General features: G+C 36.3%; 1 protein-coding gene across 1 annotated transcript; it reads left to right on the forward strand.

Moving 5' to 3' along the window:
• The first annotated feature begins 10,107 nt into the window (after positions 1-10,107).
• LOC140787699 (uncharacterized) lies at positions 10,108-14,525 on the forward strand. The gene is made up of 6 exons (XM_073136782.1): positions 10,108-10,565; positions 12,074-12,200; positions 13,480-13,619; positions 13,869-13,931; positions 14,028-14,093; positions 14,196-14,525. Exons 1-6 carry the CDS (start codon positions 10,362-10,364, stop codon positions 14,265-14,267), a joined length of 672 nt encoding a protein of 223 aa, XP_072992883.1. The 5' UTR covers positions 10,108-10,361; the 3' UTR covers positions 14,268-14,525.
• The last annotated feature ends 325 nt before the right edge of the window (positions 14,526-14,850 follow it).

Below are 14,850 nucleotides of genomic sequence, written 5' to 3' on the forward strand. Positions count from 1 at the left end.
ACCTGAGAGTACATTTTCACTAACTTCCAACTGCCTTTTTGTTGGTTCATATGATTGAACGAATTATTATATACCCCGACTAATTATTGGAATAATTTGAGAAGTGGTAAAAGAAATAATAAGTGACGCTCGTTTGCTTTGAGTTTAGGAACCTCATTTAACTAATTTAGGAACCCTTAAATCGGTTTAGTAATTAAATTTTTTTTTATCTTTTTTATATTTAATTAAGTTTACTCTTCAAAAAATCAAGACTAAGAAATGAGACTAACTAATCGAGTTCGGGGCTTAGTCTCAAACAAAACAATTCCTAAAATTTGAGCTATAAGAAAGGTTAGTGATACTTATACTCCTAAATTATTATTGATTTTCATATAGATGTTCTTATTTATTATTTATAACACTTGAAGTCTTCAATTGTATAAAATCTTTCACTTTCTTGTGGCATACGCGAAAAATTAGATAAAGTAGTCCTTAGATCGTCTAAAATTGATCAAACGATATTTTAACAAAAAAAGTTAAATAATTATAACACCCACCACCAAATATACGTGCTCCTCACGTGAGTGGAACCCATGTGATGTCCACATGAGATGTTGGTCAATATTTTAACACAATAAATTAAAGAAACCCACATTTTTATAAATAATACAGACTACAAAAGTTCATAACACCAAAGGCCACAACAAGCCTCAATATACTTATCTGAAAATATAAGCACAACTTAGGAGCTAGAAGTCATCAAGCTTAAATTTACATTGAAAGAAATAATTAAAAGAAAATATGAAAAAGATCCTAGTTAACTTCTCCACGAACTCTAGCTCATCTATAAGCTGAAAAGTATTTCCACCAAAAATAATGAGTATAAAGTCCTAGCAAATTTCTACTTCTATAATCTAAAAATATGGTAAATAAGAATGCAACAATATGGTAAATATGAATATGTTCCTCATGATTACAATCAAGGCATCAGTATCACATACTCATCATGATCACATTAATGTGCACATACATTAATATTCAATAATACGACATACATCAATCTGAACTATCGTGTCCTCAACCTCGAGCTCACAACAAGCCCCCCTTCTTATAGGCCATGTCAATAATAAACAATGAGATATATACATCCTTTCAAATAATCAAGTCTTCAACTCACACCCGAAGGCCACATTAACACTCTAGCCGAATAACACAAATACTTCCAAGGGAGGGTAAACCCTAGTGATAACTTGCCAATCCATCACTCGGCGAATAGCATAACCGATTGTTTGCCACCACAAACTAAGGATCTCAATCGTAAATTCATCACATAAGAAGTCAGTGTCACACATTAATACTATCATCTGAGCCTCAGCTCCACACCCTGATATCACCGTGCGAAAACTCATGAAATGTCTCTCACGAACGTCTTCACCCTACGTCATCTTACGCTTTCTCTTTCTAACTTGAATACCTTAAAATGTGTGACTTTTGTTAATCGACAGTAAATCGCCCACCCGCCTAGCGAAACAGCTGTCTGATTATTTGTGATCAACAGACTAATATGTGGGCCATAATATATATAAGTATAATAATATCTCCCACTTCTTAACCTTGGCTGGGGAGATGTCGATTACTATCAAGACACAAAAGTCGCTCCCTTTTATGGTCGTACACGTATACAAGTGGTATAATATTTTACCACACAAATAAGCATAATGGAACACACATCATTATCATATTTTACATGCTATCATAAATAATCATGCTCAAGAATATACATAGAAATCATAATACGCGTAATTTTGCCGAACAACAAATAAAATTAACATGTACTACTTGTATCAATAATAATAAATAAAAATATATACACATGCATGATATGAATGCAATGATGTCATACGCTAAGACATTACATTCTCAACACTACTCCTAGATTATAAATATTTTACTTACCTAATATCGTTTTCCAAACAACAAGATGCAACTACATCATAAGATCATCCTAGCATGGTAGGGAGTCTACCTCGATAATGAAGAAAATAAAAAAATATGAGCGCCACATTCCTATCAATGATTAATTAAATAATATTACCAACGTCCGCTACAGACATATGTAAGTCCATTTAAGAATTCCTAACTCTTAGTAAACAAGTAGAGCTATAACATGGCTTGACTCATTATAAAACGTAATTGAAACATTTTACCTCAAATTATCGCTCAAATCATTATTATCATATTATAGTAAACCACAAGACAACATTTAATTAATTTGCTTTGTTAACTAAGGTAATTTGCTTAAATCATTTATTTACATTGATTTGTATTAATTCTCCGCTATGAGCAATTAATACAGATACACACCGACTCTTTTGTTAAAATTGATTTATCCAAAATTATAATTGATCGCATTAAACTTCAATTAGACTAATTTCTCATTAAGAAAATTTAGAAACGGCACTCTCAGGCCACAGTCTAATTCATTATAATTGATTTAATAATTAATATAGCTAACAAAGCTATCCTCTAGAATGATTAATTAAGACTAAAGTTTGACAATGATTAACTAAATAAAATAGTAAAATAAATTAAATAATAATTAATTTATTTGGGTCATTCTAAAGTAATACGTTAGCTGCAATTAACCCAAAAACAACCATAAAAACTAACATTATCAAGCCCAAAGCCCAACCAACAAAGAAAACCAAGTAAGTCACTCAGGCTAGACCGTAGCCCAACCCACCAGCCCATGAGTTGGGCTTCACCCAGCCCAAACTCCAAACCACTTGGGGTTGGGCTGTGGCCAACCCACAACCCACATGGGTTGGACTATAGCTCAACTCCTAAACAACATAGGCTGGGCTGCAACCCAACCTAGCCAACAACTTGTGTTGGGCTCAACCCAACCCAATTCTGCTTAGGCTCGATTCAGCTCAACTTGAGCCAACCCAAACCGAGCCCAAATCGAGCTTGAGCTTGAAATGAGCCTATTATCAAGCCTCATTCAAGCTGAGCTAGATCGAGTTGGACCGAGCCAGATCGAGCCCAAGCTGATGGAGGAGGACAAGGCGACGGGTTGGCGAAGGAGGAGGACTACCCCGTCTCAACCCTGGTGGAGCCTAGCGTACTCAAGATCCCACCCGCATAGGTGGGTAAGCAGCGCGATGGCACCGCCTAGTGACTCAACGTAGAGAAAACATGCCGTGACGATGAGTAATTAGAGCGAAAGGCATCGAAGAAGGCAACACAATCATTGACGATGGGCTCAATGTTAGGGATGTGGGTGTTAAGACCCTTGGAGAAGCTGTGGCCTCGGTGGTCAAGCCTACCACAAACCCCGCCTTGGCAAAGTGGACCGTCGTTAGTTGGACTGTCCAGCTTGACTCCCCTGTGAAGCCGTGGATTACATCGATGGTGCCAACGATCTCGACTAGGGTAGGGGAATCTAACACTGGGTGAAGATGCGGAGGTCGTCCAGGTTGACGAAGAAGGAGGAGTGGAAGATAGAGTGGCGCGCATAGAACTCTGATGAGCTCAGCTACCCAAAGGAGCCATGCTCGTCCACCTCCGCTTGGCGGGCCACGGTGGAGGAGGAATTTGGGAGCGACAGGTAGAGAGATTGGGATTTGGGAATTAGGGGTTTATTAGAGTTTGACTTATCCCTTTTATACCGAGCCTAATAAGCCAAGCCTGAGTGAGCTGGCTCTAGCTCAAGCTCGGCTCAAAATTATTTTCAAGCCTTCTGGGTCGACTTGGGCTTGGCTCTCAAACCCGAGCTACTCATTTATTTTGACAGCCCTAGTTGTAGCCCACCCCTAAGCAACCCAATGCTAGGCTCAGTCCAGCCAACCCCATGCCCTCCCTCCTCAACTTAGCCTAGCCAAGAAGGAGGAAAGGGGCTGCCGACGAGAATCGCTGCCAGTAGGAGGGCTAGCACACCGACCAACACCTTGTTGGCCAAGGAAGGCAACCACGATGTCGACTAGCCGGCAAAAGGGTCAATAGTTACCCACGTCCCTCCAAACCACCTGTCAGTGTGGTGAGAGAGCTACCAATAGTCGTGGCCACCGGTAGTCCCAATCGACCCCACCATAACCTTTCCCTCAGCAAGCTAAAGCTAGCCGAGGGGAAGCCTACATACTATGGGAGACCAACGGTGAAGATCGTTCTCACCAAGACCGGCGGCTAGGGCAAGGGTCCACCCAACAGCTCCGGCCGCAAGGGCACAAATGCTAGGGCCCAAAGCAACTCCTCATGAAAAGGAAGCAAATCCGCTAGTCGGGCAGCCAAGTCGGCAATGAAGGTGGTTGAAAAAAATGCTAAGAAGTTGGCAATAGGAGGCTGGCTACAGGGTGTAGCCTCCACCGAGAGCCTAGAGTACCCTAGAAGAGTACCCAACGAGAGAGGATGAAGAGGAGAAGCTCAACAGACTTGCGTGGCGAGGCATGAGGCTGCTGGCTGGCCAAATACCCAGCGAGAACGAGAGAAGGGAGATGCAAGAGGAAAAGTACTAAATGCATAATTAAATTAAAATTAACTTCACAAGGTTAAAGGGGACTCACCAATGGTGTAGGCCACAAGATCAACGATCTCCAAGAGCACCTCAGCGCGACGAGAAGAAGAAGAGGAAAATGAGTTGTTGCGGACGAGGGGAAAAGAAGAAAAGGAAAAAAAAAAAAGAGGAAAAGAGAGAAGAAATAAGGGAGGGAAGGAGAGAAAGGGCACACATGCCCCACATGTGCACACTAGATTTTTTTTTTCTAGGATGTTACAATAATAACTAACATAACATAAGAGGGAGAAGCTACAACGCTTAGCTCAAGGATGGCGCATGCAACGTCGGCACAGAGCTAGACACAGTTGAAAATGTGTTGGAGGTATGTCGCAGAGAGGATATGAGATAAAGAGATAAGGGGGATAAAAGTAGGGATCATCAAATTTCGTTCGAATTCCATTCGAATAGATTTTAAGTTCTAAACTGACATTGTGTGTCATGTTTGAAAAGCACATGAATTTTTTGTGGGCATTTGAATGACCAACATAGTTCATTCAAACACCCGATGAGTATTCAATTGTTTGGGATCCGTTTCCTAAAGATATTTTATAATTGTAAGTCTTTGAGATTCAATAGGCATTTGGTTTGGTAAGTCATTTGAGATTAGGTAGACATTTGGTTTGGTAATTCTTTTGAGACAAAGTATGCATTTGGTCTCTGTGTTTTTGCGTTAGTTTTTCTCTAGTTTACTATTATCTTATGTTGATCGTTTGGTTTTACTTGGTTTAATCTATATACTATAGTATTTCAATCAACATCTCTAATGCTAATGTCCTACCACTACACTATTGTTCTCAATGGGCTATAAACTTTGCAATAAATTTGGCTCGAATGTACTCACGTGATCGGACAAGACTCAAAGATAAGCTTAATGCATAGTAACAATCTATAACAATAGTACTCAAGAATACAGATTTGTTGTAATGAAGATAACATACAAACAGTTAATAGGATAGAATTCAATTGGTTAAAGAAGTTCATATGGGAATCTAAAGCTTAGCCCAGGGGTGGAGAGCCCGTGTTCATAGGACTGTGTCGTAGGGTAGGGCCAACCAACTCGGTGTCCCCCACTCGTGCAATTGCACCCAATTTGCTTTGGCCCCCGCGACCTACTCGCGTGCATGTGATCAAAACCCAGCACGACTTTAGTTTTGGCACCTGGCAGGAGTTAGCCATGAGAGATTGTCTCCTTTGTTTTCTTTTGTTTTGTTTTGTTTTATTTTACCAAGTGAATAAATATATATATATATATATAATTTTTTAAAGAAGAATTGTCCAATCCACCGATCATCTACATTGCTCACCTCAAAAGAAACAAAAAAGAAAGAAGGAAAAAAATATATATAAAAAGAAGAAGAAAGGGAAAGGGAGTTTCACATTCCATTTAGTTAATAATAAATGAATGTTCGAGAGCATCCTGATGACAGCTTTTTTTAAAAATAAATATAAAAATAAAAATAAAAGAGGCAACCGTACGAGGGCCATTCTTTTGCTCTTCTTCTTTCGTTTCCTTCGAGTGGGGCCCAGTCGACCATCAAAGGCAAGCCGTTTTGGAATTGGAAGTCATGAGTGCAGGCTGCGAGGGAAAAAAGAAAGGAGGAGGAGGAGGAGGGGGAGGAGGAGGCGAGGAGGGGTTAAAAGCTAGGAATGGCAGCTTTGCCTTTCTTGATTGAAGGAATATTTAGGAAATTATTGAGGATCCAACAACAAAATCATTTGCATTGACTAATGTCACTCTACCTAATCATGCCCAATACTAGGATAATGGCACTGCCATATCCAACACCATATATATATATATATATATATATTGGATTTTTTTTAATAGAGTTGGGTTTTTACGCACAGGCTTTTTATAATTTAATTATATTTTATTTTTAGACCGGTAATAATAAGTTTTATATAAATTATGTGCATTCCATGATAGTCCCTACCTCTAACTATCTATTTTTTTTTATTAATAAACTTTTCTTTGAACTTATTTTTGTGACACATAGATATTTGAACTATTTAAAATTTCTCACTCTTACGTCATAAATAGAAAAGCTGAAAATACTAAAAATACTCCACAAGAGTGTAAGCGTATTTTGTTAAACTAAAATTTCTTTCTACTTAGAATTTCCCACTTTACATATGAATACAATCGAGCTCGCACACTAATCTTACATGCTCGAACCTAATCTTAAAACTTTATAGTTATCCACCGATCCGATTGAACCACGCTGTAAATTAATTGTACAAAACTAATTACAAATACAAAATATTGTCTAATATAGTATTATAATTCGTTTGAGATCAAACTACCATAAAACAAGAATATATTTGCTCACCCATAAATAAATATGTCATCAATAATATCAAATCCTTGTGTACTTTAGACAATGACTCCCTCCAATACTTAATAAAATATTACATCCTTATGAGAGGATAAAATATATGACCATGTATGATGAAGAAGGATTAAACTCTTGTACATCCAAACCATTAAAGCCTAATCATCTAATTAATGCTAGATAACAGCATAGCAATAATTAATTTCTTTTGCTGTATGGAACCATACAACTCCAAAGAGGTCATATTGTCCCTACTTCCATTTCTTATTAATAAGATGGCCTTTCCCCCCCTCTAAACTTGGAAATCATGGCATAAAGCATTTGAAGCTGATAAAAGGAATGGCTCCACTTTTGAGCCTCTCTTTATGAGAGACTCATCAACCCAACTTGTTGCAGTACAACTATATTTATCTAAAATTCATTAAATTGGCACCCTAATGTATAATATTATATGGTGATCAGCATATTAGTAACAAAACTTATCTTCAAACTTTTTTGTTAATATATTGGGAAGTGTCCATATCTCTTCAAACAAATTTGTATATAGTATTATATCTATAATCCAAGCCAAACAACAATTTGGTCCTGAAAGCCAACAATGACTAGCTTAATCGTAACTACAAACAATGGCAAATGCTACAAAGGCATATAGTTTAATATAGATGACAAAATAATCTAAATGGCCCTATTTTTATTTAATAAATATATATTTGGAGAAAAGAAAGTTAATGATGATCTTTTAGTGATGTTAAAAAAAAAGTTCATGGGGTAAGATGATTTTAATTTAAAATTAGTAGCCGTTTCTGAGATTAAGAAAAATAAAATCATAGATATCTTAGCCCCTCATATTTTGGTTGATATTATCAAATGGGCTTTTATTTTTGACCTTCTTAGTTTTAATCTACGTGTAATTATTAGTTGCTTCCTCCAAAGATGATTTGGATGATTTTATGTCAAGAATTACCAACTTTTAATATTTTACCATTTATTTTTATTTTAAAATTATTTTGAGATATTTTCAATCCTTAAACTTTAGAGAAATTTTCCAATTCCTAGATAATTTTTTTATAAAAGATTATCTTTTTTTTTTCAACTTATTACTCTAAATGCAATGGTATTAATCCTCTTAAAATTAATCAAAACTATAATGACCCATTTAGTTGCTGAATAAGAAAAATTAGAATTAGAATGAAATTTTGGTTAGAAAATAAAATATTAATGCTGGAATAAAAATATCTGATTAGACCGTGTTTATTTATAATAATTAGACTAAGTGATAAAAATAATTAAATTAATCTTATAATTCTTTTGAGAAGAAAAAACCAGAAATTTATTTAAAACTACTTTTACAATTCATGGCCAAAAAATTTTAATTTGTCATAATAGAAATAAAAAATAATTTTTATTAGAAATAAAAATTGATGATTTTATTATTAAACAAGACAAATTATCAAATTGATCATTTGAGTTCTTTAAATAAGTGGCTGAGTTAATTTAAAAAAAAAATAATAATTATGGCAAATCAAAATCTAGAATAAAGATGTCAGAAAAGTTGCCTCTCTCATGCAACTAGAAAAGCACAAGAAGTAGGTGAGAAAAAAGAGCAGTGGCAGGAACAATTCAAAATTTTTATTTTTCTTTCTTTTTTCTGAGGTTCTTTTTGTTAATTTAACTCTCCATCTAACTCCCAACTCCCAACGATCACGACATGACGATATAATGTCGCATCACGGGATTCCTCCCATCCGACGGCTGGAATCCCTTCCCGCCTCGTCCGACGGGCCATGATCTCCCGGACCCGAGATGGACGGCTCGGATTGTCCCTACCGCGGAGGGAATGCCGCGGTGGGAATTCGCTCCCAGATATTTCCCAGACAAAAGCGGTGTCGGATAAGACCCTAGACCCTAGTTGGATTAACGGAGGACAAACGGACCGCGTCACAGCACGCGGGGCCTACTAACGGCGTTTAATTTGCATTCCGTCTTTGCCCTCGCGCTGCTTACGGGGTTCGGGGAATAAATGCCAAAAAATAACGGAAAATAATTTTAATTTGCGAATTAACCCCTCTTTATGCAGAAGGATATTATTTTTCTTATGTATCTCTTTTAATTAAAAAAAATTAAAAATAATTTTGTCCTTATCCTTTTGCCCATCATGACCGTTTTATAGATAAGATTGAAAGAAAAATAAAACAAGGTAAATTTTCTAGTATTAGCTTTTAAGAATAATACCCAATATATGAAGTTTGAAAATTTTAGTCCAAGACTCAAATGAGCGTTACAATAAGTATGCTAAAAGTAGTGTATAGAAAATTACAAAAGTATAAGATGTACCGCGGTATGATGATAACCAATTTGATCTTTGTAACTATATAAGATTAGCTTTGTACGTGGTCCAATCCGCTTAATTTATAAACTCAATCGGTAAAATGAGAAAGATAAATTATATTTTATCTCGCTTGTTGTTAGGTCAAATTCTAAAGTAGCTTTTTAAAAATTTTTGTTTGTCTCGCTTTGCTCTCTCCTAGTCCCTCTATATTTTTATATTCGAAATGATGGCAAAGATAATTTTTAATATTTAAATTATTTAAAATGTATTTTATAAAATAAATTATTTTCCTAATTAGTGGTTATAAAAATATACTAATATTTGTCGGGTAATTATGTATATATTAGAACTATAAAGAGGTTAAACAAATAAAAGTTCACGACGGTTCTACTTAGATCTAGTAAATTATTGTCTAAGTTCAGTTATATCTCTTAAATATTATTTCCTTAGATTAATATTGACACATAGATTTTTAAACTATTAAAAATATATCAACATTAGTTTTTCATTATATTTTTATCTATAAATTATGATTTACACTAATTGTTATTTTTATTTGTTAAGAAAATAAATAAAATATAATAATAATGTACCCTTTTATGTTATATATTGAGAGGGGTATACGGAAGATCTTAGTAGATTTTTGTTTTTGTTTTTCAAAATATTTAAAGATAATAAAGGTGGATGGGGGGGTGCTGGTAGCTAACGGCAGTACAGAGAGGGCATTATCGTCATTTTAGATGATGCCTCCCCCTCCGTAACCGCTAGGCCGTATCCGAGGCGCGCCCATGTCCTACAGTACACGAAGGGCAGCAGTGACGCGAGCGAAGGGACACGCGTCTCATTCCGATTGGCTCCTTACCGGTCGTCGGGATTCATAGCAGCAAAGCAGAAGACAAAGGATAAAAAAAGATAGAGAGAGAAAGAGAAAGCACACTCACTCTCATTTCCTTCTCTCTCTCTCTCTTAATCAATAATTCCCTCCCGAATTCCCCCAATTTTCCCCCAATTTTTCACGTAATTATCCCAAAATTCTCCACTCCAATGCCCCAATTCCGATCTCCCTGCATTCCTCGTTCCTGATTCCTCCAATTTGTCTCGAATTTTTCCACTTAGATTTGGCTCAGTAGAGTAGCAGTAGTAGAGGAGAGTAGTGGAGAAGAGAATGCTGGAAGCCGTTGATAGAGGAATGAATGGTGCATACGGGCACGTGCAGCAAAGCTGTGGAGATAGTAGCGAGGAGGAGCTCTCGGTGCTCCCGCGGCATACCAAGGTGGTGGTTACCGGCAACAACCGGACCAAATCGGTGCTCGTCGGTCTCCAAGGGGTCGTCAAGAAGGCCGTGGGACTCGGTGGATGGCATTGGCTGGTAATTCGCTTTGCGCTGTTGACGAAATTTGGTTCTTTTCGGATGCTCTTTTTCGTATCTTTTGGGTTGTAATTCGAATTGGGTTTCCTTCATTCATCAAGGAGGCGATGTAAAAACGTGTCCTTTTAGTGTCTTGATGTGTTATATTGGTTTAATTGCACAATGCGGTGCAATTAGGGTGTTTAGGATTTCGATTTGAGAGTTTCGCAATTGGTTTTCTATAATTTTAAACTTGATCACTTTGGATCTTGTTGAATTTTCACGTTGTTTCTTTGCTTCTTTGGATTCTGGTGCCACATTTTTGTGAATTCTGAGTTTGCTAGCTGCAATTTTAGGAATCCTACTTTTTAGGGTTTGCTGTACTGATATATTCAGTAGGTCTATTCTCATTTTAGGGTTGGCGTTCAAGCTTTCATTCGAAAGCTTGTAATTTTAGGGTTTCTCTTCCTTGAGCTTTTTTAATTCAAGCAGCACCAATTCGGTCGCTTAATGGCATCACATTTTACTCTTTATTAGCATTAATGCGTAGAATACTTCCACCTTTCTTTAATTCCCATCACAATTTGCTCAGTGATTGTTTCTAGAGTTTCTTTGGTGGCTGTAGAGTTGCTTTAAAAACTGCCTTCTCATGCACTGTAGAATGTAAAGTACTATAATCAGGTCGCACGAATACTTTCATAGATCTAGTGTTTCATGCACTTTATGAAAAAAAGTCAGTTTCTTTGGCCAATTTGGGTTTTGAAATCTTGGTCGTCGCTAGTTTGGATGGACACACTGATCCTTCTGTAATTGTACTCCAGTCAGATCGTTTGTTCCAATTAGTGGTCTTTTGATAGAAGAGCTAGAAATCACGCTTAGCACAGCATGTTCTTCAGTAAATTTTTTGATGTCTCACAATTATTTGTTATTTGGTACATACTTATATATCTGTGTAGCTTTGCTTCATTTTTTATCTTTCTCTTCAACAACTTTGGTAGCCTATTTGAGATCGACTATCATATCATCTAAATCACATTTGTCTTCTTTTTGCAGCATGTTCTCTTTTCACTTTAATTATTATTTACGTCCTGACCTGATAAAATAATCTAGTTTAACAATTATAGATAGATATACACTATAATTTACATCTAGTTTAAGGTACTAGATAGCATTTATACATGGAGAGTACTCTTTGGAAGGATGTGTTCTCTAGTGGTTCAGGTCATATGTTTATGTTTTATGGTTTAGAATATCAGTTTGACTTTTCTTTGAAATTGATTGTATTTTCTTGGGTTTTCAACACTGTATAAAAAATTTATCCTTGTCCCAGTGATGAAGTAGTTTATCATTTTGGTGTGTACTTGCCATTCTTCTTCCATCTATTGTTTATTACTCTTGTTTTCTTATGTTTCCTGGGGTTTCTGGATGTTCTTATGGTTGATGGTGGTTTCTGTTGATCTCAACTTCCTCTTTGATGGGCGTAATATTGGTAAGCGAATTATCTTTATGCTTTATTCATGGAATTTCAGGTTCTTACAAATGGCATAGAGGTGAAGCTGCAAAGAAATGCCCTTAGTGTGATTGAAGCCCCGACTGGTAATGAAGATGATGATGAGCTTGAATGTGAAAATATGCAATGGAATGTTTCAGATTTGGGTGAGCTTTCTCTTGGAAATCCATATTAGCTATGGACATTTTTATTGTTAGCTGTTCTTGTGTCATTTTAATTTCTATCTTGAACAAATTATTTCAACTATTGAATTAAGATCTGATTGGGGTAAATTATTCTAATTATTTATTTGGAATTTGGATATCTTTATTTGTTATCAGAGTTTTTGTCCATTGCTATTTTAGTTGGTTCATCAGCAAGTTATTTAGCGACTTAAAGATAATATTTCATAGGCCAAATAGAACTGATTTGAGCTATTCAAATCTTTTAATTGAAAAACGTCTGATCCCTTCAAGGGTGCTAAAAGCCTAAAACTATCTTTTGAACTAGTGCAGGTAAAACTTTTATATTTCACTTCTACCATTATATCTAACTGGTAGATTTTATGCAGTCCTAGTTATTAACGTGTCCTTTTTCTTCTAATAAGGTTATTATCATTACACCATCTCGTCTTCGAATGGAGACTTGTAATATATTACGAAAACTTGAAAATGAGGTGTTTTTCAATTTAAGTACTATATGAATCTTCAATTTTTAACCAGTTAAAAATATTAATTTTGGAGAATGAGCCAGAATCCTGTGTGAAGAATATTTGATAAATAAAACTATATGAATGATAACTGAAAGCTCCATCTGATAGACAGTTTCCCACTCACTCTTGATTAGTGGTAGGCTGTATCTTAAATGCTAGGTAAACACAATGATTAAATGTGATTAGCTATAGCCTTTTGTGTGCTATATAGTTATTTGATCAATAGAGTTTGCTACAACTTGTCTGATCTTTGTACAGGAGAAAGTTAATCCATCTAATTACTCAATTGCAACTTCCTAGAATTGTTTAATATCTTTAATAACTCTTAATTATCTAGAAGAGGTGATCTACTGCCAGAGGCTCCTGAGTTTTGGGGAGCCAAGATAACCAACCGTCTTACACATTTTTTTTTTTTGGGGGGGGGGGGGCTGTTATCATTGCTTGAAGCCATGCTACCAGTGATTGCACAAGCTTTTACTATCACATCGAGTAGCACCCTCTATTTTTTTTTACAAAACAGACCGTATTATTCTACTTGTGAACAAACCATATCTCATCAGGATTCCCATGTGACCATTGAAGTTTCTTTAAGATTAGTAATTAATGCTACCTAGGATGGATGTACTTGTGTCATTTGTGGACTTATATTCTCAGAACATTTTTTTCCTGTTGGTATCGGATCACATCTTGCTTGGACCTCTTTACTAACCCTTTTACCATAACCAACTTTGCAGCATCGGATGACACACAGTTACAAAAGCCGCACAAGCCCAGAAGCAGGCAGCATAAAGTGTCAACTAACAAATCTTTGAGTCGGTCCCCTTCCTGTGATTCACAATCCAAAGGTTCTGTTTCGTCCTCCAGGAGTACCACTGTACGGTTCAATCTTAACCCCACTAATTGAAAATATTACAGAAATATAACTATGGAAACAATCTGTTTGGAGTCTTCCAGCACCTGGCAGAATGCAGTCCTGGTGCTGGAAGGAGCCTTGCTAGATACTGCCCAATTTCTTTTACTGTTCCTTTCCTGCTATTTATTTGGTTCCTATGGTCAATGTTTTCCATTTATTTCATTCAATGATTTGTCTCTCACGATTGCGTTGTTTGAATGGTTGGTGCAGAGAGTTGATCTGAGCAAGCTGGAAACTACAGCATTGTGGAGATATTGGCGTCACTTCAACCTTGTGAGTTTCAAAAATTGGAAATTATTTTCTTTTTCACGTGTTTTCATTTTATGCACTGCTTATTCCTTTTTTTTTTCCTTTTCTTTTCTGTTATAGGATGCCAGTCCTAACCCATCTAAGGAGCAGTTAATTGATGCTGTTCAAAGGCATTTTATGTCACAAGTAAGTTTCCAGAATTTCTTTTTCGATTTGAGATTAATATGGAGACCTCAGACAAATGCTGACGAATTCCTTGACATACCAATTGCTCTGTTTATCCTGAAGCAATTGGATGAGTTGCAGGTTATTGTTGGGTTTGTGCAAGCTGCGAAGAGGCTGAAGACTGTTTGCAATTGACTCGAGAAAAGTGCTTTTCCAGACTAACAGATTGCTAGTTACGCTTTCGATGTCTGTAGCTATATGTTATGTGTAACATATGTATTCAGAGTTCAGTTGCTGGAACAACTTGGTGTTCTAGGTTTCATAGCTGAGTTTCCTGTTAGTTATGTAATATAGATATATATGCTGGTCAAGACCTCGCAGACACTATAACTCTTTAACATTGCTAATGATGCACTACTGACTATCTGAGAGTATAACATTCTCTTTCTATCAGTGATGGCACAGAAACATTACCAGTCTTTTACCTTTGGTGAATGACTTAGTTGAATGGCATGTAATTGTGTTAGTTGTCAGCTTATCTTGCCATTGTAATCAAGGTATTCCATTGATGTACTTATTTAGAAGCTAGGGTCTGAAAATGCCCACCTGATATGTTGCTTGGAACTAAGACCATCCAATTTTGCTTCCAGATACCTCATGGCTCACGCCATCGGTTACAAGATCAAACGCTATATATATGTAGTTTTGTTTTGGATAGATTTATGTGCCTCAAGGCTAATCATAGGCTAGTTGGGTTTAATCTAGCATTCTCTCTATT

This window comes from Typha latifolia, chromosome 4, assembly GCF_019914945.1.
Source record: "Typha latifolia isolate L0001 chromosome 4, TyphaL0001v2, whole genome shotgun sequence".
Taxonomy (NCBI): Eukaryota; Viridiplantae; Streptophyta; class Magnoliopsida; order Poales; family Typhaceae; genus Typha; species Typha latifolia.